Source organism: Pempheris klunzingeri, chromosome 18 (assembly GCF_042242105.1).
Source record: "Pempheris klunzingeri isolate RE-2024b chromosome 18, fPemKlu1.hap1, whole genome shotgun sequence".
Lineage (NCBI taxonomy): Eukaryota > Metazoa > Chordata > Actinopteri > Acropomatiformes > Pempheridae > Pempheris > Pempheris klunzingeri.
The window spans coordinates 1,395,327-1,422,867 of NC_092029.1; the positions used below are offsets into that span (position 1 = coordinate 1,395,327).

General features: G+C 43.8%; 2 protein-coding genes across 2 annotated transcripts; one reads left to right on the forward strand and one right to left on the reverse strand.

Moving 5' to 3' along the window:
* Positions 1-3: 3 nt before the first annotated feature.
* LOC139218261 (NACHT, LRR and PYD domains-containing protein 3-like) lies at positions 4-10,756 on the reverse strand. The gene is made up of 12 exons (XM_070849825.1): positions 10,677-10,756; positions 10,248-10,326; positions 8,559-8,844; positions 6,212-8,006; positions 5,941-6,114; positions 5,614-5,787; positions 4,641-4,814; positions 3,917-4,090; positions 2,457-2,630; positions 1,486-1,532; positions 632-986; positions 4-544 (listed from the first exon to the last, which is right to left on the reverse strand). Exons 1-12 carry the CDS (start codon positions 10,754-10,756, stop codon positions 358-360), a joined length of 3,699 nt encoding a protein of 1,232 aa, XP_070705926.1. The 3' UTR covers positions 4-357.
* Positions 10,757-20,784: 10,028 nt separating this feature from the next.
* Positions 20,785-26,037, forward strand: LOC139217596 (protein NLRC3-like). The gene is made up of 6 exons (XM_070848955.1): positions 20,785-21,031; positions 21,109-22,957; positions 23,055-23,228; positions 23,924-24,097; positions 24,794-24,840; positions 24,929-26,037. Exons 1-6 carry the CDS (start codon positions 20,785-20,787, stop codon positions 25,513-25,515), a joined length of 3,078 nt encoding a protein of 1,025 aa, XP_070705056.1. The 3' UTR covers positions 25,516-26,037.
* Positions 26,038-27,541: the final 1,504 nt, after the last annotated feature.

Consider the following 27,541-nt stretch of genomic DNA (forward strand, 5'->3'; position numbering starts at 1 on the left):
ACATTTATTCTACCAACATTTTATTCAACGACAACATGGATCCTTCCAAGTGATCTCATGTTTGATCCGGTGAGCCCACATTTTTACATCAACATCACAGCACAGGAGAAATAAAAGTACACTGTTGAGGAAAAAGTTCAAGAAACTAAAGAAAAGCCTTCAAAGATTTTCTCACATTCTCAGAAAAACAAGTTTTTAAAAGTGAAGTTGAAGTCCAACGCTGGAAAACTGTGAAACAGGTTTAACAAAACTTTATGTACAAACAAGACGTGAACCCTAACCCTAAAGACAGAGATGGTGTGTGTGTTACTGTGATTGTTAATCTTCTGAGTGTTTCTGGTTCTGAGACTCTTCGTCCTACAGAGAACACAGAGACACTGAGGAGATACCAGACCAGGACCTGAACCAGAACCCGAACCCAGGATACAGAGGCTCAGTGGAGGTGGTCCTGAAGGTGTGGAGGTGGATCAGAGAGTCAGAGGAGACTCTGTAGAAGGACAGAGAGCCGGCAGGACAGTCCAAGTACACTGCTACTGTACCAGAGGAGGGGAAGAGGGAAGGGAGGAAGGAGAAGAAGTAGGAGGTGGAGAAGGTGGAGGGGAAGGAGGAGGAATAGGAGAGCATAAAGGTGAGGAAGGAGGAGGTGATGGTTGTTTTTTTGTTATTGTGCCTGACAGAGTAACCAAGACCTGAACAGCTCAGACTCCAGGACTGATCATTTAATCCAAACCAACAGTCCTTAGTGTTTCCCCTCCTCTTGATTCCTCTGTAACTCACAGCTACATCCACCCCTCCTCTCCACTCCACCTCCCAGTAGCAGCGACCAGTCAGACCTTCTCTGCACAGCAGCTGTTCCCAGTCCTCAAATCTCTCTGGATGATCAGGATATGGCTGCTGTTCCTCCACCATTGTCACCGTCCTGTTGTTGTCAGACAGTTTGAGCTTTCTGTTCACTGTGTTTGTGTCCACTGAGAGTTCACAGGCCCCTGATGGAGAGAAGAAGACACCAAACAGCAGCAGGTTATCAGCTGATCCAACTGTTGGCTTTGACTTTAGTTTATTCAGGGTCGAGCAGCTGGAGCCTCCTTCTTCTTCTTCTACACTAAAAGAGTTCATGCAGCAACAAGGTGAAGACCTGCAGACACCAAACCTGGTGGGCTGCACATTTCACCACCTGCTGAGACACACAGTGACCTCAGGGTGGTGCTGTTACAGTCAACTCTACATCTTCATGATCAGCTTCAGTCACATTGATCAGGATCAGTCACAACATTGGTTATGAATTAGCTCTATATAAAGAAAGGTTGATTGATAAAGACGATTAATTGCGTCTATATTTATTAAATGTTCATAAGTCAAAGAAATAAAGTGACAGGTTGTCATCTGTAGCTGACTAGAAGGCTGCAGTGTGGAGTCTGTAAATATCTTTAAACATCAGATTGTGAGCTGCTCTGTTCTCATGAATGAGTCTGAATCCACACTCACACTTCCTCAGACCAGGTTTCAGCCTGTGTTCTCCACCATGGTCCATCCTGCAGGAAGAAACAGTCAGAGGATGAAAACAGGAACATTTTTATAGAGATGGTTTGTCTCAGTGTTATTACTGAACATGTTCTGCAAATAAAAAACAACTTCCACAATAAAACCTGTGAATATATCAAATGAATCTACAGAGAAATGAAAAGCGTATGTGAACAGATATTTGTGAATCCTTGAATTTCAGACAAACGTCCCACCAAAGTAAGAGCACGCCGTCTCTACGAGCTGTTGCGTTCAGTGTTTAATCACGTTAATGTGACGCTGATTATTAGTGTGTGTTCATTTGTTCTGGAGACATTCTAGCACACACACTTTTGTCTGAGGATGCTCGTGGGCTTGTGCTGCTTCTTCAGAAATACTTCTGCTTCTGACGCAGCAGCACAAGGAAGCTGGACGTCTTTCCCTCCCTTATCTTCATGTTTAACCTTCAGTATCTAGTGAGGACTGGAAGCTGCAGCAGCGACAGCAGGCGAGCAAACAGCTGCTGTGCCGTTAGTCAGAATAACTTCTTCACACAAGCCTCAAACACAAGAATCCCAGCTTGCAACGTCTGCCATGTCAAAATAAAGCTCAAACGTCAAACTTAACACATCAGTCACTTGAACACTATTGTTAGTGTGTGTGGCCTGTTAGCCAAGACGGTTAGCTCAGCATTAGCTATCTAATGCTAGCTTGGTGCTAGCAGGTTATTGCACTACTTTGGAATTATGTTGTTTTTATTTTTGGAATTTGTGTTTTGCTGGTCCGTTAAATTTGCAAAATATCTTTTTTTGTATTTGTGGAAGGTGTTTTATATTTATAGATTCCACATTCACAGACAGATAGATGAGCTGTTCACACAAATAATATTGGGACAAATATATCTCCATAATTAGTAACGAGAAACCACAAACACCAGGTTTTGGCTCTGTTCATACCTGAGAGTGTCCAGTCTCCACTGTGGATCCTCCAGTCCAGCAGACAGCAGCTTCACTCCTGACTCTCCTGGATGGTTGTAGCTCAGGTCCAGCTCTCTCAGATGGGAGGGGTTGGAGCTCAGAGCTGAGGCCAGAGCAGCACAGCCTTCCTCAGTGACCAGACAGCCTGACAGCCTGGAATCAGGAAAATATCACAAAATCTACACCTACTCTATCTTGAGGACATGCCTAAAAAAACAGATTGGAAAAGCCGGACACTCATAATTGTGACGGCTTCATTTCAACTAATAAAGATTATTCAGATTGGTGTCCAGTCCCAGCCATTGGTATCTTGAAACCATGTTTCAGGTCATTTAATAAGAAGAATAATCATACATGACAGCATGGAATTAGTTTTCAAAATGGTCAAGTACCAGTCATCAACACAAAGAGACAACTTAATGATAGTCTTGATGTTTTCATTTTGTTAGTTTGAAAAGTTCCCCATCAATCAGCTTCAGAAGTCTAAGAAATCTCAAGGATTCAAGGACAGAACAGACTTAATAATGAAATGCACATCTTTGATATGTAGCAAGAGTCACTGATGAAACCATAAACCTGTTTTAACAACCAAGTCACAGCTGCACTCATGTTATCAGGACAGTCTTTAAGAAGTTCCATTTTTCTTTAACACTGACGTGAAAGTAAAGCAGTATTTAAAAGGCCTTTTGATATGTGGCTGAATCCTGACCTGAGAGTCTCCAGTGTATAGTGTGGATGCTTCAATCCAGCACAGAGGAACTTCACTCCTGAATCCTTCAAGTCGTTGTTACTCAGGTCCATCTCTGTCAGATGGGAGGGGTTGGAGCGCAGAGCTGAGGCCAGAGCAGCACAGCCTTCCTCAGTGACCAGACAGCCTGACAGCCTGGAATCAGGAAAAATATCACAAAATCTATACCTACTCTATCTTGAGGACATGCCTAAAAAACAGATTGGAAAAGCCTGACACTCATAATTGTGACTATTTCAACTCATAAAGATTATTCAGACTGGTGTCCAGTCTTTCCATTAGCTTTTGGACACCATGTTTCAGGTCATTTAATAAGAAGAATAATCATACATGACAGCATGGAATTAGTTTTCAAAATGGTCAAGTACCAGTCATCAACACAAAGAGACAACTTAATGATAGTCTTGATGTTTTCATTTTGTTAGTTTGAAAAGTTCCCCATCAATCGGCTTCAGAAATCTAAGAAATCTCAATGATTCAAGGACAGAACAGATTTAGGAATAATGGAATACACATCTTTGACAGTGAGCAAGAAGAGTCACTGATGAAACCATCAACCTGTTTTAACAACCAAGTCACAGCTGCACTCATGTTATCAGGACAGTCTTTAAGAAGTTCCATATTTCTTTAACACTGACGTGAAAGTAAAGCAGTATTTAAAAGGCCTTTTGATATGTGGCTGAACTCTGACCTGAGAGTCTCCAGTGTACATTGTGGATGCTTCAATCCAGCACAGAGGGACTTCACTCCTGAATCCTTCAAGTCGTTGTTACTCAGGTCCATCTCTGTCAGATGGGAGGGGTTGGAGCGCAGAGCTGAGGCCAGAGCAGCACAGCTTTTCTCAGTGACCAGACAGCCTGACAGCCTGGAATCAGGAAAAATATCACAAAATCTATACCTACTCTATCTTGAGGACATGCCTAAAAAACAGATTGGAAAAGCCGGACACTCATAATTGTGACTATTTCAACTCATAAAGATTATTCAGATTGGTGTCCAGCCGTTCCATTAGCTTTTGGACACCATGTTTCAGGTCATTTAATAAGAAGAATAATCATACATGACAGCATGGAATTAGTTTTCAAAATGGTCAAGTACCAGTCATCAACACAAAGAGACAACTTAATGATAGTCTTGATGTTTTCATTTTGTTAGTTTGAAAAGTTCCCCATCAATCAGCTTCAGAAGTCTAAGAAATCTCAAGGATTCAAGGACAGAACAGACTTAATAATGAAATAAGCATCTTTGATATGTAGCAAGAGTCACTGATGAAACCATCAACCTGTTTTAACAACCAAGTCACAGCTGCACTCATGTTATCAGGACAGTCTTTAAGAAGTTCCATATTTCTTTAACACTGATGTGAAAGTAAAGCAGTATTTAAAATGCGTTTTGATATGTGGCTGAATCCTGACCTGAGAGTCTCCAGTGTACAGTGTGGACGCTTCAATCCAGCACAGAGGGACTTCACTCCTGAATCCTTCAGGTCGTTGTTACTCAGGTCCATCTCTCTCAGATGGGATTGGTTGGAGCTCAGAGCTGAGGCCAGTGCAGCACAGCTTTTCTCAGTGACCAGACAGCCTGACAGCCTGGAATCAGGAAAGAGTTGGTACAATTTCTCAATGAAAAAAGAACTGCAAGAAAATCTACACCTATTCTCAGACTGTTATCATTACCAGCTCATTAAATATTGCCATTTTGTCGACCCCTTATGTGTCTGATACCGACTAACAAGGCACCTTGAAGTGTCTGTGTGGGACGCTAGAGGGCTATATAGTGTAAATAGTGAGAAAGTCTGCAAAGGAAGTGGTCAGATTAGATAAATGGATGGATGGATGGATGGATGGATGGATGGATGGATGGATCGATCAGACACTGAACTTTCAGCCAGGAGACAGTTTCACCCAAACCATCTTTTAACCAGGTGTTCATCATTCTTGCCTCATGATGAAGGTCCAGTAGACCTGTGGCGAGGTCAGAGTCCTGTGAATCTCATACAGAAGCTAAACAGAGGTCAGCATTTGATGACATGGGAGTGAGAATGTTTGGAGTGAAGGGCCAGATCAGTGTTTCTGAACATCTAATGGTGCAGCTGAAGGGTGCCTTGTGCCTCAGTACCAGACGCTGAGTCTTTGACGACCTGGTAATGGGAACAAGTTGGTATCTACTGAGTCGCTGACTCATAGACAACAAACACTGATGCAGTTATACAAACCAATGTAGACTATTCAGAGTTACAGTTACAACTCCTTTCCTGTTCTGTTCGTTTGATGTCATTTTTCAGAGAGTTATATGAGAAGAATGATCCCTCAGATGTGGAGTCATCAACATTAACTTGAGTGTAAACCAACGTTTTAATCAACTGATAACAAACAGCTGATCTCTGACCTGAGATTCTCCAGTGTACAGTGTGGACTCCCCAGTCCAGAAGACAGGAGCTTCACTCCTGAATCCTTCAGGTCGTTGTTACTCAGGTCCATCTTTTTCAGATGGGAGGGGTTGGAGCTCAGAGCTGAGGCCAGAGCGGCACAGCCTTCCTCAGTGACCAGACAGCCTGACAGCCTGGAATCAGGAAAACATCATAAATTCAGTGTGTTAGGAAATCGTGTCTGCAAGAAAATCCTACAGATGTTGATCATCTTGACTGAAAATGACCTGAAGCCAGATGTGCAGGATTTAGAAGATCAACTGTTCAAGTAGCAGCTGAATCCTGACCTGAGAGTCTTCAGTGTGCAGTGTGGACTCCTCAGTCCAGCAGACAGGAGCTTCACTCCTGCATCCTTCAGGTTGTTGTTACTCAGGTCCAGCTCTGTCAGACTGGAGGACTGGGAGCTGAGAACTGAGGACAGAGCTGCACAGCTTCTCTCAGAGAGGTTACAGCCACTCAGCCTGAGAAAGAATCAGAAATACCACAAGCAAAATGTTTTACTTCAGATCTTTAGACTTATTGGATTATATTGATTCTTGCGGTGATCCATCCACCTACAGAGCTTTGCTGGAGGCTCTGACCACTGGCAGCAGCCTCAGAAGAGCCTCCTCTGAAGCAGAGTATTTCTTCAGCTCAAACACGTCCAGATCTTCTTCTGATGACAGTAAGATGAAGACCAGAGCTGACCACTGAGCAGGAGACAGTTTATCTGAGGAGAGACTTCCTGATCTCAGGGACTGTTGGACCTCCTCCACTAGAGAACGATCATTCAGTTCATTCAGACAGTGGAACAGGTTGATGCTTCTCTCTGGAGACAGATTCTCACTAATCTTCTCCTTAATGTATCTGACTGTTTCCTGGTTGGTCTCTGAGCTACTTCCTGTCTGAGTCAGCAGACCTCGTAGGAGATTCTGATTGGTCTGCAGTGAAAGACCCAACAGGAAGCGGAGGAACAAATCCAGGTGTCCATTTGGACTTTGTAGGGCCTTGTCCACAGCACTCTGGTGGAGATTTTTCACTTTTGTTTTACCTCCTAATATTTTAGACAATGTTGTTCGTTCTTCTGACAGCAGATTGACTCCAGACTTGATGAAGGTCAGATGAACATGAAGAGCAGCCAGAAACTCCTGAACGCTCAGGTGGACGAAGCAGAACACGTCCTGGTACAGTCCGCTCTCCTCTCTGAAGATCTGTGTGAACACTCCTGAGTACTTAGAGGCTTCTCTGATATCGATGCCGCACTCTGTCAGGTCTGATTCATAGAAGATCAGGTTCCTTTTCTGCAGCTGCTCAAACGCCAGTTTTCCCAGAGACTCGATCATCTTCCTGCTCTCTGGACTCCAGTGTGGATCTGTCTCAGATCTTTTATCATACTTGACGTTCTTCAGTTTATACAGAACCACCAGGAACTGGATGTACATCTCAGTCAGGGTCTTGGGCAGCTCCTTGTCCTCTTCTGTTTTCTTAAGCAGATCCTCCAGAACATTAGCAGTGATCCAGCAGAAGACTGGGATGTGGCACATGATGTGGAGACTTCGGGACGTCTTGATGTGGGAGATGATTCTGTCGGCCTGCTCCTCATCTCTGAACCTCTTCCTGAAGTACTCTTCCTTCTGAGGGTCAGTGAACCCTCTGACCTCTGTCACCATGCTAACACACTCAGCACAGATCTGATTGGCTGCTGCAGGTCGTGTGGTTATCCAGAGTCGAGCAGAGGGAAGCAGATTCCCCCTGATGAGGTTTGTCAGCAGCACATCCACTGAGGTGGACTCTGTCACATCAGTCAGGGTCTCATTGTTGAGGAAGTCCAGAGGAAGTCGACACTCGTCCAGACCGTCGAAGATGAAGACGACCTGGAACTCTTCAAACCTGCAGATTCCTGCGTCTTTGGTTTCAGGAAAGAATCGATGAACAAGTTCCACCAAGCTGCATTTTTTTTTTTTTACCCCATTCAGCTCTCTGAAGGTGAAAGGAAACATGAACTGTATGTCCTGGTTGGCTTTGTCTTCAGCCCAGTCCAGAGTGAACTTCTGCGTTAAGACTGTTTTCCCGATGCCGGCCACTCCCTTTGTCATCACTGTTCTGATTGGTTCCACTCTTCCAGGTGGAGCTTTGAAGACGTCCTCACATCTGATGGTTGTTTCTGGTCTGTCTGGTTTCCTGGAAGCTGCTTCAATCTGTCTGACCTCATGTTCATTGTTGACCTCTGCAGCCCCCCCCTCTGTGATGTGGAGCTCTGTGTAGATCTGGTTCAGCAGCGTTGGGTTTCCTGCTTTGGCGACGCCCTCAAACACACTCTGGAACCTCTTCTGCAGGGTAGACTTGAGTTTCCGCTGGCACTCAGCAAGAATCTCTGAATGAACAAAAATTAGACATTAGTGATAAGATGGCACAACAAATGTATCAGCAAATACAGCTGGACTCAAAATTATTAAATCCACATCACAAATTAGTAACGAGTACAGTAGTAGTATCTGCAAAATCTACAAACTTTCAACTGTCTTAAATGAGTATGAAAGGTGGTTTCTCCAAATTCAACACAACATGCCACTTTTATGACAACTGCAGTCTCTAAACTATTCAGCCCCTTCCTGACATGTATCTTTAGTACTTAGTAGAGCACCTTTTAGCTAGTTTAGTTTAATCTGAGGAGCTCATTCCTCATGAACAACAGCCTCCAGCTCTCTATTATTCTTGGGTTTATGTGCTGCAACCTTTTTCTTCAAATCTCACCAGAGATTTTCTGTGGGAATCTAGTCAGGTGACTGTGACGGCCACTCTGGTGTCTTCCAGGACTTTTTCCGAAGCCTTGGTGGACTTTGAGGTTTGCTTGGGATAATTTTCCGGTTGATGAACGCATAATATGCAGCTTCCTACTTTGTCAAAAACCTTTCTAATGACCTACCTGTTGGTTCTGAGATGGTAGGTGGGAAATTCTTCACCAGATCATGCTGATTAATCAAAACCAAAACCACTTTGGTCACTTTCATGGTGTTTATAGAGTAAGTCTTCATCATCTGATCCACTGTGTCCATCCTGTTTGCTTTCTCCAGTCGACTCTTTGGGATTGGTGGGAAGCCCTTCAGGACTCCTCTCTGCTGCAGGTACCACTTAAATTTTGTAAAGTCGTCTTTTCCCAAATCCTCCAAAATTCCCAGGAGGGCCTCTTGAGGTGTCATCATCTCTTTTTCCTGCAACAATCAAAAACATACTAAAAGAACATGGGGGAAGCCCAACCATGACAGAGAAATGCTGATTCACTTCTTAAAGTTTTGGGAGAGGGAGTTTGTCTGTCCTGAATTAAAGTGGAGAGTCGGAGCACACAGCAGTGTCAAAACCAAATGATTATTATTAAGAATATTTATGATATTATTATGATATAGATATTTAAGACTTTTTTTCACTAAAGTTGTCAGTAAAGTTTTGTGTTTAGTCTGCAAAAAGTAAGTCACTGTGTTTAAAGATTACAGTTTGAGTCCTCACTACGCGGTAAGTAAATCAGAAGAATTTCTATTGAAAGTGTAGGAGTTCTTTTCTCTTCAACATTTCGGATGAACTGGCATCAGTGCAGTCGATGAAGCAGATTCATTTGATGAAGTTAATTCATACACTGAAAAAAGCTCATTTTTCCAGGGGAAGATTTAAAACTGAATAAAACTGTTCAAACTGATGGGTGTCTGGATTTGGCAGGAAAAAAGCTGGACTTCTAAAGAGGATTCAGGATGAGAAAGTCAACACAGATGAAAACCACAGACATGAAAACAAAACATCTTACTGGCACAATGATCCTGATGACAGTTGTTAGAAGCTCGAAGGTCGCTGACAGGCGATCAGCGTCACTTACAACGTGTTGAAGTCCATCAGTAAGTAGATCAGTAACCCAGTTTATATGATAGGAATCGTGTTCCTGCACGTTCCTGCCTGTTTATTCGCTTCACTGTCTTCCAGATTAAGAACCGTTTAACTCAGTATCGTACCGAAGCAGGTCAAGCTGGTTCATGTGACTTTCTACATGATGAAGTCAGCACCAAGTTAGTGTTTCACTAATATTCACGGCCTGAGCCTTTGTGCTTATTCAGTGGTACCATGTTTTCATTCATGTTGCTAATAATTCATGCTCGGACATGAATGGCTGATCTGACCTCCATGTTTCATGTGAAGGAGGGAGGTTTCTGTGTCTGTGTGAATATTGGGAGAGTTGTTCACAGCCAGACTCGTCAGTCGTGCTGTTCTTTACAGTTGTGTATCGTACGCTGACCGAAAGGGAAATGTTTGGCAAAAAGTCTCTTGGGAGAACTGAAGTATTGATCTGTCTTTCCTCCATCTTTTTTCCTCCTTGTCTTGTGAGGGGCTCCAAACATTTCAGATATGACAATAGAGTTTCTTAATCAGCGGAGATGAACCTCATCCTAAATAGAACAATGTTCAATAACATCCCAAAAACTCACTTATTTGGGAACCTTCAGACACGTTGTTTGGCTAAACACTGCTCCTCATCCCCTTTCCCTTGAGCCAAGATCATTGTCAACATTGGACTGTTATCATTTCATCCGTTGCAGTCATCAGTAGAGGCTGTGCTTGTTTCTCCACTCACCATAAATATGGAGTCCAGGTCTGTGTGATGCTGCAGCACAGATTCACCACTGGGAACATCTAAGTTATCCTGATGAACTCTGTGGAGGAAACACAAAAACATACCTGAACAGAAGCCACCTTTAAAAACAGAGTTTACTAAGTGCTTTGACAGACGAAGCAAAACAGGATAGAAGAACATGAGAGAGGCCGAACAAACAAAAGTGACTTAAGATTAAAATCAGTCCTCATTGACACACAGCTGGAAACAGGAACATCTGGTCTCTGCTGTTCTGGACTTCAAAACAACACACACTCTGACATCAGTCGTTCTGTTAGAAGATCAATGATTTATTGCTTCAGCACACACAGAGCTCTGAGTGAGAACAATGATGGTGTGCTGAACTCTGACATGGAGAAGATGGTGGACGGTAACAGATCCTCATCTCACCTCTGAGCTTCGGTCCGGCCGTCACGGTCCCCCCACAGGGTGGTTTTAGAGGGGGGGCCTCCCTCCTCACACTGATCCATAGCAGAGCCCCCACCTTCACACTGAGAGCTGCTCTCCTTCACTGTCCAACCAGGTCTGACAGTATTTTCTGGCTCTTACTGCTGTTGGTTCCACCTGAAGACGTCACAGTGAGAATAATAACATGCACATCGTTGTTCTTCAGCTCAGATAGAAATTATTAACAATATTTACTCATGAAAGCAGAAACACAAATGAAGCAGCCAGTGAAGAAACATTTCTCCAGTGGAGTCAAACAGTGACCACAGTGATCCTGATGATCAAACATTCACACATTCCTCTGGTCGGATTCTCACCTGCTGAACTGACTTCAGGTGGACTGACAGACGCTTTCCACCTTCATGAGGAAACACTGGGAGAGAAGAAGCTGCTCATTCCTTCCTCGTCAGTCCTGGTGTCTGTGTGCATCTGATCTGAAGACGCCGTCACACCCTCATAGGGTCAGAGTCCAAGTCTGACAAACACCAGTGACGTCAAAACTGGTCCAACCTGTGGCAGAAACCCAGTGAGAGTCAGAGGGAGGAGCCACTGATCAGATGGTGTAGTTCTCCTACCTGTCCACCAGGTGGAGCTAACTGACTATCTGAGATGCTGTTGGACAGGTTAGAAAAGTGGGACTACTTTGTGCCGACTGATCATTTTAAATCTGAGCAAACAAAAATAACGTGTGGGGTTCCTCAAGGGTCCATTCTCTGACCTCTTCTTTTCATCGTTTATATGCTTCCCCCTGAAATTAAAGCCCACTAATCGAGCCATAAATCATCAGTTCATTAAATCAGCCTCCTTCCACCTTTTAAACAAACAGCCAGAATAAAAGATGTTTGTCCAAACGAGACACAGAAACTTATTCACACATTTATCTTCATCACATCGCTGAAGATGCTGAAATGCCGAATGAATGTAGCTGAAAGCTGAAAGCTCAACTGCAGCGTAATGAATAGCAGAAAAGCTAGTGGAAGTAGTAGTAGTACTGCTAATGTGTTAGTACTAGCAGTACCAGTACAGGGAGCAGTAGTACTAGTAGTACTAGTAGTACTACTAGTACTAGTCCAAGCCCTCGGCTCCAAACACTGAGCCGTAGAGCTGAACCGACGTCACTGTGAGCAGCAGCAGACTTTGCTGAGATGAAGATTCACTTTATTTGTCAGACCAACACACATTTACACATGAGGAGGTACGAAATTAAGCCAAAATAAATATATAGAACAAAATATAAGAAAATAGAGGAAGCTTCAGAGCCAAAGTAACATCAGAGTGAATGAGGAAGCTGAATGGTTTCCTGTTGCTTTGGAGCCGATAGTTCAGACAGCTGAAACGTTGTCGGGCTCTCAAACAGGACACACTTCTCCACCTTCTGATGGTTTAACTGTGTAGAAAAAGCTGAACGTGAGGACGTTCAAGGGGCTGAAGAGAGGAAACTGTTGAAGCAGCAGAAAGGCAGAGGCCGTCTCGCGCTGAAAGGAGGAAGCAGAAGCCTTTCAAAGGGAAGAAGAAGAGGATTTTTACAATCCACCCTCAGACTTCAATGTTTAACCCCTTGTTGCCTGTTGTCACAAATTTGCTGAGGTGGCCTCTGTATCCCACTAATGCCGGTTGATGCATCTTCTATGTATACATTATATATACATAGAAGCATACATACATAAATAAATATATATATATATTCTGTGCGTATGTACATATATATTTTATTATACTATTATTATATTGTACTGGTCTATGCTATGCTATATTCAAATTAACAATCTCCACTTCATTTAGCATCTGCTTGAATGCAAAAACACAAATAATTTATTTTTTTATATAATTGTAAATAAATTCAGGCAGTAAGGGGTTAAAAACCCTGAAAAAATGTGTTTCCAGCAGAGTCTCAGAACAAACGAAGCAGCCGCTGCGTGTCACCATCCACACTGATAGTTGCTACGCTTTCGGCGTAGTGCATGATTTTGGTGCAAAAAGCACAGCTCAGACATGCACAAACACACACACACAGTGGTTTCACTTCCTCTCTCTCTCTCAGCTATGCAGTCACTTGCTACTCCTGATGAAAGATGTGTGTTGTCCTCCTGTGGAGCCCGGTTTGAATCCAATGTCTAGATAGGACCTAATGGTTAGCCTTGTCTCCCAAAACTCTAAAAACCTCTACCAACAATTTGGCAGGAACAATGTCTAAAGCAGGGGTGTCAAACTCATTTTAGCTCAGGGGCCACATGGAGGAAAATCTATTCCCAAGTGGGCCGGACCAGTAAAATCATGGCATAATAATTTAAAAATAACAGCAACTTCAGATGTTTTCTTTGTTTTACTTTGGTCCAAAATAGTACAAGTAAATGACTTTACTTTGCGCTTCAGCTGGCTGACCTGCCGAAAGATCAGAAATCCTGTCTGCAACTGTGTTTCTTGTCAGGCTGATATTTGCAAAAGCCTGGCATTTTTCAGGGCACACGATCTCCACAGCCTTCAGCATGCACGTTTTCACAAATTCACCCTCACTAAATGGTTTTGAAGCCACTGCAATTTCATTAGCATCAAGGTAGCTAGCTGTACTTGCTTGGCCCACTTGCTCAGCCCCGCTAAAAACAGTTTGCTTGCTTAACAGAATTGCTATAGTGACACCCAGTGGACACATTTAGAACAGCAGTTTCTTTCATTGAAAAATTGCAGCTCATTTTTATACTTTGCAAAATCATCTCGCAGGCCGGATTAAACCCGTTCACGGACCTGATTCGGCCCACGGGCCGTACGTTTGACACCCCTGGTCTAAAGGGCAGTTTGTAGGTCTATGCTATGCTATATTCAAATTAACAATCTCCACTTCATTTAGCATCTGCTTGAATGCAAAAACACAAATAATTTATTTTTTTATATAATTGTAAATAAATTCAGGCAGTAAGGGGTTAAAAACCCTGAAAAAATGTGTTTCCAGCAGAGTTTCAGAACAAACTGACCTGCAATCTGGTTCTCTGCAGATCTCCCAGGTGGAGAACCCCTTCGATAGTGATGTTACGTGCTGTGCTGATGCTTCAAAGTGTGTCAAGAAATTCCAGGAAGTCTTTTATGAAGGGCGTCACGAGGTGTGATCCTTTAAGGGCGTGACTAATGCCGTCTGAAGCCTTGTGGGTTCAGGAAGTGGTTCGAGTGTTGGAATGATTTATGAACACATATAAAGCACAATAGAAAAAATATTGTTTGTTAATGCGAATGAATAAAGTCACCATGACCCCAGTATTCATAAGCACAACCGCTGTCCCATCTTTTGTGCGTTTTTGACATCAACAGACCATTATCAGACAATTAGTTCAGGGGGGGCAATTAGTTCTTGATGACTTTTGAAAGCAGAAGTGAGACAGACAACACTGAGACAGTCAAATGTATATCTGCCCCGCAACAGCCCTGCAACTGATCCTAAGAAAAGGACATGGCGAAAAGAGGAAAACATCTGGAGCTGAGTTTGAGGGCAGATGATCAGAAAAACAGGAAACCACCTTGATTTTAGCATAGGGTAGGATTACCAGAAAATAGGGGATTACCTTGGCTATTGTTGCTCCTTCTGTCTGTGATTTATAATGCTATGTTCTGCTTAGATTTTTACCTTATACACCCAACTGCCTATAATATTCTCTCTGATATCTCTTTGTGCCAGTCACTTTCCTGTGGTGTGGATGACTTGACTCTCTTGCAAGATCTGCTGATAATAAACAACTCAGTTTGCTTCACATTGCACCGAGCTTGGTTCTATTCCATATCGATTTTCCACAACAACTTGGGGTCAGAAGTCTGACTTGGGATCTCATCACAGAGCCGAAGGACCACAGGGGTTAGCAACCATGGATCACAACTGATTCCACCTCCAACCTCGACCAACCATCATTCAGAGATGGGAGGACTGTGGTCTGATGGAGCCTGACCCGATTCCACTGCGATCCAGCGTATAGGAAACGATCGGTAGAAGCCAGTGAGATGTTGACATTCTGATTTCTGTGGATCCTTAAAATACACAAATTGTTTGAAAAAGTCATGAAAAATCTTGAAAATTAAAAGAGGCAAATTGTGACAAATTGTTTCTGCCACTGAATAATGTACCATTCGTGGGTTTTTTTAATCCTGATTCAACCCAAAGTTGCAGTGCTGCCTGGATCCAGGAATGCATAGGTAAGAATCGACTTACTCCCCTTTGCCACCTTGACTTGTGGTCATAAATCTGTTTGTCTTCCCTCTCTCCTTCAGACACAAAAGAATCCCTCAGCTGTCTTCTCTCACCTGATTATAATGCAGGAGGAGGAGGGAGGAGATGACCAGCACTAGATACTTTCAGACTAATTCTAGCAATGTAACATTTCTCTAAATCTAATATTTCAAATTATTATCAATCAAAAAACATATATAACTAACAATGCATGATCCAAATACAGTTCAAAATATAAATACAAATTAATTTCTTTGTTCATGCTTTTTTGGCTCCAACAAGTTGATATAATGTCACAAAAAACACGGACCTAAAGCAACTGAATATTTAAATGATTGGTCATTGGTCAACATTTTTTTTTTTTAAAAAAAGGGTTTTTTTTAGTAGGAAAGTGTTGTAAGGGTTAAGAGGAAAGTTAGAAAACGAGCAAGAAAGGAAAAGAACAATGAAATACTCCACACTCCCCCTCTTCTCTTCTGTATCCTAGTTTAAAGGTGCTGCAAGATCCTCTCCTCAACACATGCCCTCCCCAGAGACCACCACCACAAGCTACCGCCGGACCTGGGCAGAGACTGGCAGCCTCGGCACCACCACCACCACCAGAAGATGATCCACCTAAATTCACGGGCCGTATGTTTGACACCCCTGGTCTAAAGGGCAGTTTGTAGGTTTCACATGTTGCAGCACTTTAGTGAGAGTTGACAGAGAAACCAGTTCAAACTGCTCAAACACAGCAGAATGTGCTGGAGCAACGGGCAAGTCAACATTTGAACTGCTGCTGGGGAGTTGTTTGATAGTGGCCACTTTGTGAACTCAGTGAAAACGTAAAGGAAATTCTCAAGTCCTGATTGAAGCATCAGCCAGAACAGAGGTGCAAGGGTTATCTACAGAGTTAACTGTGTTGAACAGAGTTCTGGGGCGATGACTGTTGCTGGAGATGACGTTGCATAAATATTGACATTTTGCCTCTTTCATAGCCCTTTGATAGTCAGCGAGACTGTTTTTTAGTATTTCCCAGGATACATGTAGTTTGTCCTTCTTCCATCTTGGTTCAGCCTGACGGCAGTGTTGCCTGAGGGCACATGTAGAGTCATTTACTCAGGGATCTGCTCTCGGTTTAGCCGATTTGCTACGAAAAGGGGCAATAGAGTCCAGAATCCCCGAGCAAGTGGTGCAAAATGAGGACAGAATGTCGTCTGGGCATAAAGGATGCATCAGACCATTAAGGTCGAAAGACTGTGTGCCCATAAAAGCAGCAGCAAACTCTCCAGCTGTTGAGGAGGTGAAGATACAACGTAGAAGAGACAAGGCAAAGGGCTTACACAACAGCACATCAGATCTGGCATGTAAGGTCAATCACAAATAACTGTAGTTAAAAATAGGTGTAGTTGTTTGTGGAGAGAGGTCGACAGCTAAAGGTGCCCTTGAACATGGAGGTGAGACCCCTTCCCCGACCAGATGCTTGAGGGGAGCTGAGGAAACAGCAGCCTGTGGGGAGGTGCTCAGAGAAGACGCTGTTCTCACCTGGTTTAATTTTCAATTTCAATTTCAATTTCAATTTCAATTTCAATTTCAATTACTCCACGTTTCTGTCAACAACAGAAAGTCCAGGAAGTGGGAAGCGAAGAAGTCGTCCAGGATCAAAGTTTTATTGGTGAGGGATCTGGTATTAATCAGGGCCAAGCACTCCACAGCCTCGCCCCTCTATTCTTGGCAGTGGTTACTCCCATGCTGACACTGTTGCAGACAGCCCAGAGTAAAGGTTTTGACCAGCAGGGGGGGGGTTGTGTGCACAAGAACCTTTCTTTGAACTAGTTGGATGGAAAGCTTCAAGGCTTCATGAGGGTTCATCTGGCCATCACGAGAAAAAATGTGTTTCCAGCAGCATCTCAGGACAAACTGACCTGCGATCTGGTTCTCTGCAGATCTATCTGTTTGATTGTAGATGTCTGTGTGCATCTGATCTGAGGACGCCGTCACATCCTCATACCTTCAGAGTCCAAGTCTGAAAAACACCAGTGACGTCAAAACTGGTCCAACCTGTGGCAGAAACCCAGTGAGAGTCAGAGGAGCCACTGATCAGATGGTGGAGTTCTCCTACCTGTCCACCAGGTGGAGCTAACTGACCATCTGATCAACTACAGATCAGCAGCAACATGGATTCTGGAGCCCTGAAGACAGCAGTTATTAAAGCTCTCTAGAAAAAGCCTGATCTAGACGCCTCAGTGATAAACGACTACAGTTAAAAATATAAATTCTTGAGGAAGTGCTTTGTGTGAATTAATAAAGTCTAATTTTGAAGGGTTGAATTTATGTTTTATGCAAAATTGTTGATAATCCAAGATATTAGCACTGGCAGCCATTAATTCAGCTGTAGACCACATATTTCTCTCATACCAATCCCGATAAAATAAGGACTTATTTCGGTATATTACGTATCTATTATTCCAAAGCATAGTGGTATGGGGTGAAAAATTATGCACATATAACATTCTCCAATATGTCAGCCATCACAACTGGACTGCTGCTACGACTTCCGTGTTTTGATCAGCTGACCCAAAGACCCAGATGCAGGCTGTTATGGTTGTAAGTCTCGCGAGATTTCAGTAGGTGGTGACGTTTGTCCAAAATAAAAGCTCCTCCAGTACTGATGTGATCTGACTTTATGCGATCATTACTTATTAAATGTGGAAGAAAATAAATATCTTGACAATACAATAATATTACAATAATTATAATTATTATGATAAAATATAATATTTATGACAAATTAATAAGTACATATAAGCACAAACATAGGCCTTCTTTACATATATACATGCATACATGCATAGACACCAATGATAACATGTTCTATAAATGTATATATTTATAGGCTTTGGATAGTTGCTGTGCAGTTGCTGTGTAGAAATGGTCTGACAGAGTGCAGAGAACAGCTTGATGCAGCAGTGGCATACAGAGGAATCAGGAAAGGAGACAGTGAGGAGTGTTTAGAAGGAGTGAATGAGTATTTTTCCTTTGACACAATACCAAGAAAGCATTCTCTGCTTTTCCAGCCTCTGTCAGGTAAAGGACAGGAAACTTTTTTCAACTCCGACGTAAAGAGGGTGCGTCCTCAGATCACATGCACAGAGACACACTGACGAGGAAGGAATGAGCAGCTTCCTCTTTCCCGGTGTTTCCTGCACACATGAAGGTTGAAGGTTGAAGATTGAAAGCGTCTGTGAGTCGACCTGAAGTCACTTCAGCAGGTAAGAAACGTACCAGAGGAATGTGTAACTGTTTGATCATCAGGATCACTGTTTGACTCAACTGTGGAGAGGTTTTAACAAATGATCTGGAAATATCCATTTGGTGCGACTGATTTATTGTGTAATTTTATACACTTCCGGCAGCCTGTTGCAGCAGCTCCCGCTAAATGTTGGTGTTTTCTTCTTTGTTATTGATTTTTGCACTGGTTGGCATTGTTTGGCATTACTTCTACATCATGAATGTACATGTTATATGTTATTATTATTAGTAGTAGTGGTATTATTATTATTATACATCATTTTTTATACATACTTTATATATATTTATATTTTTACTTTGTGTTTGAAGTTTATTCTTATTCTTTTGGAGCTGTGTGTAACAAAAAGCAATTTCCCCCTGGGGATTATTAAAGGAATTCTGATTCTGATTCTGATCATGAAGTTCTGGAGGAGTGTGGGAGCATTGTTTACACTTGTGAACAGCTGATGGCGTTACGGCAACCAGCGCTGCTGCTGCTGCTGCCTGGAGCGAGGCTGCACATCCCAGAGGAGCTCCGGAGGAAACGCCGGGGCTGCAGGGCTGGAGCCAAGCTCACGGCAAAGAAGAGGAAATACAAAAGAGAGTTCACCTGCGCCATTGTTGTTGCTGTTTACATCCCGCCGTCAGCTGAAGTGGGGGTTGCTATGGACACTCTCCACTCCACTGTGGTAAAACTCCAGAAGCAGCACCCAAATGCCTCCAACCCCACAGACCCAACCCCCCCCTCACAGACAACTGCCCCAACTCCATCCCTGGCAGCATCAACCCCAGGATCCTCAGGACCTGCACCAGCCAGCGGTCTCCTGTCCTGTGTCGCCTCTTCAACCTGAGCCTGGACCAGGAGAAAGTACCAACACTGTGGAAGACCTCCTGCCTGGTTCCGGCGCTCAAGAAGTCGTCTCCATTGGACCCAAACGACTACCGACCAGTTGCCCTCACTTCCCATGTGATGGAGGTGCTGGAGAGGCTGGTCCTGAACCATCTGAGACCGCAGGTGAGACCATCACTGGACCCTTTGCAGTTCTCCTACCAGTCTCATCTTGGTGTCGTCTACCTCCTGCAGAGAGCTCTCTCACATCTGGATGGTGTTGGGTGCACTGTTAGAGTCACATTCTTTGATTTCTGCAGTGCATTCAACACCATCCAGCCTTTCCTGCTGAGGGAGAAGCTGCAGGTGATGAGTGTGGACGCTCCCACCATCTCCTGGATCACCGACTACCTGACAGACAGGCAGCGCTCCGTCTGATGTGGTGGTCGGTGGTACAGGAGCTCCACAGGGAACTGTGCTGTCTCCTGTTCTGTTCACCTTGTACACCTCAGATTTTAAACACAACTCCGAGTCGTGTCACTTACAGAAGTTTTCTGATGACGCAGCAGTTGTAGGGTGTATAAGAGGTGGAGGGTACGGAGGAGTACGGGGCTCTGGTGGGTGATTTTGTGGAATGGTCTGGTCAGAATCACCTGCATCTCAACGTGGCAAAGACCAGGGAGATGGTGAGCAACTTCAGGAAGGAGAGGACGGCTACACAACCCCTGAACCTCCTGGGAGAGGACATTGTCACCGTGGAAGAGTACAAGTACCTGGGCATCCACACTGACAACAGACTGGAGGACGAACACTGACGCTGTGTACAAGAAGGGGATGAGCCGCCTCTACTTCCTGAGGAAGCTCAGATCCTTCAACGTGTGCAGCAGGATGCTGGAGATCTTCTCCCAGTCTGTTGTAGGCAGCGCCCTGTACTGGGCAGTGGTCTGTTGGGGGAGCAGCATCAGAGCCGGCGACACCAACAGACTGAATTAATTAACTGAACAAACTGATCAAGAAGGCCGACTCTGTGATTGGCTGCAAACCGGACACTTTTGAAGTGGTGGTGGAAAGAAGGACCACGAACAAACCTGACCATCACTTCACCCACTACTGGACAGACAGCGGAGCAGCTTCTCAAACAGATTGGTTCAGCTCCGCTGTCACAAGGACGGATACAGGAAATCTTTTCTGCCAACATCCATAACACTGTTCAATAACTCAGCTCTGGCTGGCAGAGAGCTCTCAGCACCCTCTGCCATTTAACACTAACATGTTACTGCTGTTCTTAAACTTGCACTACAGTTATTATTAACTTCCACTTTGGTTAACAGTGTTTAAAACCTGTTCTCATTCAAACACTTTGTCACGCCTCCCGCTGGCTGTGATACCAACGCTCATGACGCCATATTAGACGCTCACAGCAGCCGTCCTGTTATTCCCGTAGTGTCACACACTGGTGCCTCTTTGGTGTCTGTATGAGATGCACTGGCCCCTAAGATGGTCAGGATATTGGCCCTTTGTCATCATGGTAGCGATAATTAACACAAGTTTAACTTTGTGAAACGGTAGCAATTTGGTTAGGTTTAGGCACTAAAAGTACTTGTTTCCTTTTTCTCTCCAGGGTTTGTTTGTTTTCCTCCTCACTCTTTTCTTAACATAGATTACAACCTGTGCTTTCATGAAATGTTGAAATTATAAACTGCAGTATCTTAAAACAATCTTTTGTATCTTGACAGAGAGGCCAGATGGCGACACCTCAACAGGTCCTCTTGGGAACTTTGGAGGATTTGGGAGCCGAGGATTTTAAAACATTTAAGTGGTACCTGCAGCAGAAAGGAGTCCTGGAAGGCTTCTCACCAATCCCAAAGAGTCGACTGGAGGATGCAGACAGGATGGACACAGTGGATCAGATGGTGAAGACCTACTGTATAAACACCATCAAAGTGACCAGAATGGTTTTGATTTTGATTAATCAGAATGATCTGCTGAAGAATTTACCAAACACCATCTCAGAACCTACAGGTAGGTCATTAAAAAGGGATATGACAATGTAAGATATTGTAATTTACATTTTGATGACTCATGTTTACCATCCTCTGAATTGTGTCTAATTTTAATTCATTCAGAGATTCTTTCCAAGTGCCAGCATAAACTCAAATCCAACCTGAAGAAGAGGTTTCAATATGTGTTCGAGAAAATCACAAAAGCAGGAAATTCAAAACTTCTACATGAGATCTACACTGAGATCTACATCATGATGGAAGACACGGGAGAGGTCAACATGGAACATGAGATCAGACAGGTTGAAACAGCATCTTGGAAACCTGCAACAGGAGAAACAACCATCAGCTGTGAGGACGTGTTCAAAGCCTCAGATGGAAGAGAGGAACCAGTCAGAACAGTGATGACAAAGGGAGTGGCCGGCATCGGGAAAACAGTCTCAACGCAGAAGTTCACTCTGGACTGGGCTGAAGACAAAGCCAACCAGGACATACAGTTCATGTTTCCTTTCACCTTCAGACAGCTGAATGTGCTGAAAGAGGAAAAGTGCAGCTTGGTGGAACTTGTTCATCGATTCTTTAGTGAAACCAAAGACGCAGGAATCTGCAGGTTTGAAGAGTTCCAGGTCGTCTTCATCTTCGACGGTCTGGACGAGTGTCGACTTCCTCTGGACTTCATCAACAATGAGACCCTGACTGATGTGACAGAGTCCACCTCTGTGGAAGTGCTGCTGACAAACCTCATCAGGGGGAATCTGCTTCCCTCTGCTCGCCTCTGGATAACCACACGACCTGCAGCAGCCAATCAGATCCCTGCTGAGTGTGTTGGCATGGTGACAGAGGTCAGAGGGTTCACCGACCCTCAGAAGGAGGAGTACTTCAGGAAGAGGTTCAGAGATGAGGAGCAGGCCGACAGAATCATCTCCCACATCAAGACGTCCCGAAGCCTCCACATCATGTGCCACATCCCGGTCTTCTGCTGGATCACTGCTACGGTTCTGGAGGTTCTGCTTAAGAACCCAAAGGGAGGAGAGCTGCCCAAGACCCTGACTAAGATGTACATCCACTTTCTGGTGGTTCTGTATAAACTGAAGAATGTCAAGTATGATAAAAGATCTGAGACAGATCCACACTGGAGTCCAGAGAGCAGGAAGATGATCGAGTCTCTGGGAAAACTGGCGTTTGAGCAGCTGCAGAAAGGGAACCTGATCTTCTATGAATCAGACCTGACAGAGTGTGGCATCGATATCAGAGAAGCCTCAGTGTACTCAGGAGTGTTCACACAGATCTTTAGAGAGGAGAGCGGACTGTACCAGGACAAGGTGTTCTGCTTCGTCCACCTGAGCGTTCAGGAGTTTCTGGCTGCTCTTCATGTTCATCTGACCTTCATCAAGTCTGGAGTCAATCTGCTGTCAGAGACAGGATGGTGGTCTAAACTATTTAGAGACACATCTAAACCCACACATTTCTACCAGTGTGCAGTAAAAAAGGCCTTACAAAGTCCAAATGGACACCTGGATTTGTTCCTCCGCTTCCTGTTGGGTCTTTCACTGCAGACCAATCAGAATCTCCTACGAGGTCTGCTGACTCAGACAGGAAGTAGCTCAGAGACCAATCAGGAAACAGTCAGATACATAAAGGAGAAGATCAGTGAAGATCCGTCTCCAGAGAGAAGCATCAACCTGTTCCACTGTCTGAATGAACTGAATGATCGTTCTCTAGTGGAGGAGATCCAACAGTTCCTGAGATCAGGAAGTCTCTCCACAGATAAACTGTCTCCTGCTCAGTGGTCAGCTCTGGTCTTCATCTTACTGTCGTCAGAAGAAGATCTGGACGTGTTTGAGCTGAAGAAATACTCTGCTTCAGAGGAGGCTCTTCTGAGGCTGCTGCCAGTGGTCAGAGCCTCCAGCAAAGCTCTGTAGGTGGATGGATCACCGCAAGAATCAATGTAATCCAATAAGTTTAAAGATCTGAAGTAAAACATTTTGCTTGTGGTATTTCTGATTCTTTCTCAGGCTGAGTGGCTGTAATCTCTCTGAGAGAAGCTGTGCAGCTCTGTCCTCAGTTCTCAGCTCCCAGTCCTCCAGTCTGACAGAGCTGGACCTGAGTGATAACAACCTGAAGGATGCAGGAGTGAAGCTCCTGTCTTTTGGACTGGGGAGTCCACACTGCACACTGGAAGCTCTCAGGTCAGAGATCAGCTGTTTATCAGTTGATTAAAACTTTGGTTTACACTCAAGTTTATGTTGATGAGGAGACTCCACATCTGAGGGATCATTCTTCACATATAACTCTCTGAAAAATGGCATCAAACAAACAGAACAGGAAAGGAGTTGTAACGTGTAACTCTGAATAGTTTCTATTGGTTTGTATAACTGCATCAGTGTTTGTGTGTGGCTTTCTGTTTTTGATGTATGTCTATGAGCCAGCGACTCAGTAGATACCAACTTGTTCTCATTACCAGGTCGTCAAAGACACGTCCCTCAGCGTCTGGTACTGAGGCACAAGGCACCCTTCAGCTGCAGCGTTAGATGTTCAGAAACATTCTTCACTCCCATGTCATCAAATGCTGACCTCTGTTTAGCTTCTGTATGAGATTCACAGGACTCTGACCTCGCCACAGGTCTACTGGACCTTCATCATGAGGCAAGAATGATGAACACCTGGTTAAAAGATGGTTTGGATTAAACTGTCTCCTGGCTGAAAGTTCAGTGTCTGATCGATCGATCCATCCTATTTACACTACATTCCCCTTTAGCGTCTCGCACAGACACTTCAGACAATATTTGATGACCTGGTAATGACAACAGTCTGAGAATAGGTGTAGATTTTCTTGCAGTTCTTTTTTCATAGAGAAATTGTACCAACTCTTTCCTGATTCCAGGCTGTCAGGCTGTCTGGTCACTGAGGAAGGCTGTGCTGCTCTGGCCTCAGCTCTGAGCTCCAACCCCTCCCATCTGAGAGAGCTGGACCTGAGCTACAACCATCCAGGAGACTCAGGAGTGAAGCTGCTGTCTGCTGGATTGGAGGATCCACAGTGGAGACTGGACACTCTCAGGTATGAACAGAGCCAAAACATGATGTTCGTGCTCTCAACAATCTGTGTGTGAATGTGGAATCTATACATATAAAACACCTTCCACAAATACAAAAAAAAAAATGTGTAAACTCAAATATTTTGCCAATATAACATGGATCAGAAAACATACATTCCAGAAATAAAAACAATATGATGTAAAAGTAGTGTAACAAGTAGTTTAACGCATTACTCTACACAGGCAGTAAGATTGTAAAGCAACTTATTACTTTCAAATGAAAGTTTACATTTTACATTTTGTAAGTAACTTTCCCAACATTGACACAGCAGACGTTGCATGCTGGGATTCTTGTGTTTGAGGCTTGTGTGAAGAAGTTATTCTGACTAACGGCACAGCAGCTGTTTGCTCGCTTGCTGTCGCTGCTGCAGCTTCCAGTCCTCACTAGATACTGAAGGTTAAACATGAAGATAAGGGAGGGAAAGACGTCCAGCTTCCTTGTGCTGCTGCGTCAGAAGCAGAAGTATTTCTGAAGAAGCAGCACAAGCCCACGAGCATCCTCAGACAGAAGTGTGTGTGCTAGAACGTCTCCAGAACAAATGAACACACACAAGTTGTGTTTTTGCAGAACATGTTCAGTAATAATACTGAGACAAACATATGAAATGTGAATATATGAAATGTTCCTGTTTTCATCCTCTGACTGTTTCTTCCTGCAGGATGGACCACGGTGGAGAACACAGGCTGAAACCTGTTCCGAGGAAGTGTGAGTGTGGATTCAGAACTAAAGTCAAAGCCAACAGTTGGATCAGCTGATAACCTGCTGCTGTTTGGTGTCTTTTTCTCTCCATCAGATTCCTGTGAACTCTCAGTGGACACAAACACAGTGAGCAGAAGGCTCAAACTGTCTGACAACAACAGGACGGTGACACTGGTGGTGAAGGAGCTGCAGCCATATCCTGATCATCCAGAGAGATTTGAGGACTACTGTCCTCAGCTGCTGTGCAGAGATGGTCTGACTGGTCGCTGCTACTGGGAGGTGGAGTGGAGAGGAGGAGGGGTGAGTGTAGCTGTGAGTTACAGAGGAATCAAGAGGAGGGGAACCATGAATGACTGTTGGTTTGGATTTAATGATCAGTCCTGGAGTCTGATCTGTTCAGGTGGTGGTTACTCTGTCAGACACAATAACAAAAAAACAACCATCACCATCTCCTCCTCCTCCTCCTCCTCCTCCTCCTCCTCTTCCTCCTCCTCCTCCTTCCCCTCCTCTGGTAGAGTAGGAGTGTATGTGGACTGTCCTGCCGGCTCTCTGTCCTTCTACAGAGTCTCCTCTGACTCTCTGATCCACCTCCACACCTTCAGCACCACCTTCACTGAGCCTCTGTATGCTGGCTTTGGCTTTTGGCGGCCTGGTTCCTCAGTGTCTCTGTGTTCTCCATAGGAGGGAGAGTCTCCTCCTGTTTCCAGAAACACTCTCAGTATGACCAGCTGATCACTGTGATCACACAAACAACTGAATCTGATCAAGTTACTGTTTCTCTCCTGTCACTTTAGAGCTCTTCTCTGTTGTTTGATGGACCCACGTTCTGCTCATCTCCAGGTTTCTACTCGTATCTGGATCTCCTCCTAGAACACGTTTACATGGTTTTGGGACCTTTGAGGACACTTTCAGTTACTCAGGTGTGCAGATGGCAGCAGCAACGATCAAATGTGATTAATGGGAGCTGCTCGTTTTGTTTATTTTGGTTTGAAAGAGTTTTAAAATGTGAGTCTGAGAGCTTCTCTTCAAACTGACTGTGTTCACCTTTCAGTGTTCTGCCTGCAGGAACAGAAATCTCCCCGTCGTGGGACTGATAAAGAAATATCTTATCCTACAGAACACATTTATCATATCAAGGTGATGATTACTTCTTCAGGTGTAGAAATGTTTCAGCACTTTTCGTGTAAAGAGCTTAATACCTTTGTCTGATGCATGTGATGATGAATCTGATATGATGTTACTGTTCATATAGAAAATAAACCTTTATGTTTGCTATTTCCCAGTCATTGGATGGTTTGGATGGTTAAACACACCTGATCGGCCTGCTGGTGTGGATGATGCATAAATCTGACCAGTGATGACATGTACAGCCGCATGTCATCATTTAACCGCTGGCTGTCGAGGTGGTGCCCAGCTAACAATGTGGGCTTCATAGACAATTGGCAGTCTTTCTGGGGAAAACCTGGTCTCATTAGAAGAGACGGCATCCATCCCACTTTGGACGGAGCTGCGCTCTTATCTAGAAATATGGCGAAGTTTATTAGTCCTAAAACTTGACAATCCAGAGTCGAGACCAGGAAGCAGAGCTGCAGTCTTACACACTTCTCTGCTCCTCCATTAGAACAGTCACCCACCCAACATCCTATAGAGACTGTGTCTGTCCCCCGACCACTCAGACCTTTTAGATCTATTAAGTCCAACAGGAGAGGAGTTCAGCATAAACATTTAATCCGAGTTAATACCACTGGCACTATGAAACAGGACAGGAGAGTTAAATGTGGACTTTTAAACATCAGATCTCTGCCATCCAAAGCTGTTTTAGTAAACGATCTGATATCTGACCATGAAATTGATTTATTGTGTCTGACTGAAACCTGGCTACGTCCTGAGGAGTATGTTAGCCTTAATGAGGCCACTCCTCCCAGTCATACTAATACTCATATTCCCAGAGATTCTGTATGAGGAGGTGAGGTTGCAGCAATCTTTAACTCTAGTTTAATAGTCCAACCTAGACCCAAACTTAATTATAACTCCTTTGAAAGCCTTGTTCTTAGTTTTTCACACCCAACCTGGAAAACTCTAAAACCAGTGTTGGTTGTCACAGTGTACCGCCCTCCTGGTCCATACTCTGAATTCTTAACTGAGTTTTCAGAGTTTTTATCAGACTTAGTCCTTAGTGTGGACAAAGTGATTATAGTAGGTGATTTTAATATTCATGTGGACAATGATAATGATAGTCTTAGCACTGCTTTTGTCTCACTATTGGACTCAATTGGCTAATGTATCACATTATAACAGAACATCCTACCTAAAGTAGTTAATAAAACAAAATACTACTATAAATTGTACAACAAATCATAGAGGTATATCAAACTGTGAAAACATTTCCATAATATATGAAATCAGATTCGTTGCAATATTCTTGATCAGGGTCCCCATCCATAGTCACTGTCCTTTTTTGATTGAGTCCATTTTATGTGGTAGGGATCCCTGGACATGCAGTCACCCTCATAGTTTTCTCTCAGCTATTGTCCTGAGAAGAAAGAAAACAACAACCAGTATCTTTTCACCATCTTCCAATTTTATGTTTCCATTTTCCAATTTTAATCCTATATGTTTCCAATTTATGGCTGTGTTGACAGCTCTTAACAATAAGATTTTTCTCAACACTTCATTCATTTTTTCAGAAATACCTTGGTTTGCAGAT

What these genes read in the sequence shown, in the direction of transcription:
- LOC139218261 (XM_070849825.1), bottom strand. Translation starts at nt 10,756, where the DNA reads ATGGATCAGTGTGAGGAGGGAGGCCCCCCCTCTAAAACCACCCTGTGG. An exon ending in TACCATCTCAGAACCAACAG is followed by an intron (nt 8,007 to 8,558) that starts GTAGGTCATTAG and finishes TTGTTCATTCAG; the next exon opens with AGATTCTTGCTGAGTGCCAG. An exon ending in TGTACACTGGAGAATCTCAG is followed by an intron (nt 4,815 to 5,613) that starts GTCAGAGATCAG and finishes TCCTGATTCCAG; the next exon opens with GCTGTCAGGCTGTCTGGTCA.
- LOC139217596 (XM_070848955.1), top strand. Translation starts at nt 20,785, where the DNA reads ATGGCGACACCTCAACAGGTCCTCTTGGGAACTTTGGAGGATTTGGGA. An exon ending in TGCACACTGGAAGCTCTCAG is followed by an intron (nt 23,229 to 23,923) that starts GTCAGAGATCAG and finishes TCCTGATTCCAG; the next exon opens with GCTGTCAGGCTGTCTGGTCA. An exon ending in TGGAGACTGGACACTCTCAG is followed by an intron (nt 24,098 to 24,793) that starts GTATGAACAGAG and finishes TTCTTCCTGCAG; the next exon opens with GATGGACCACGGTGGAGAAC.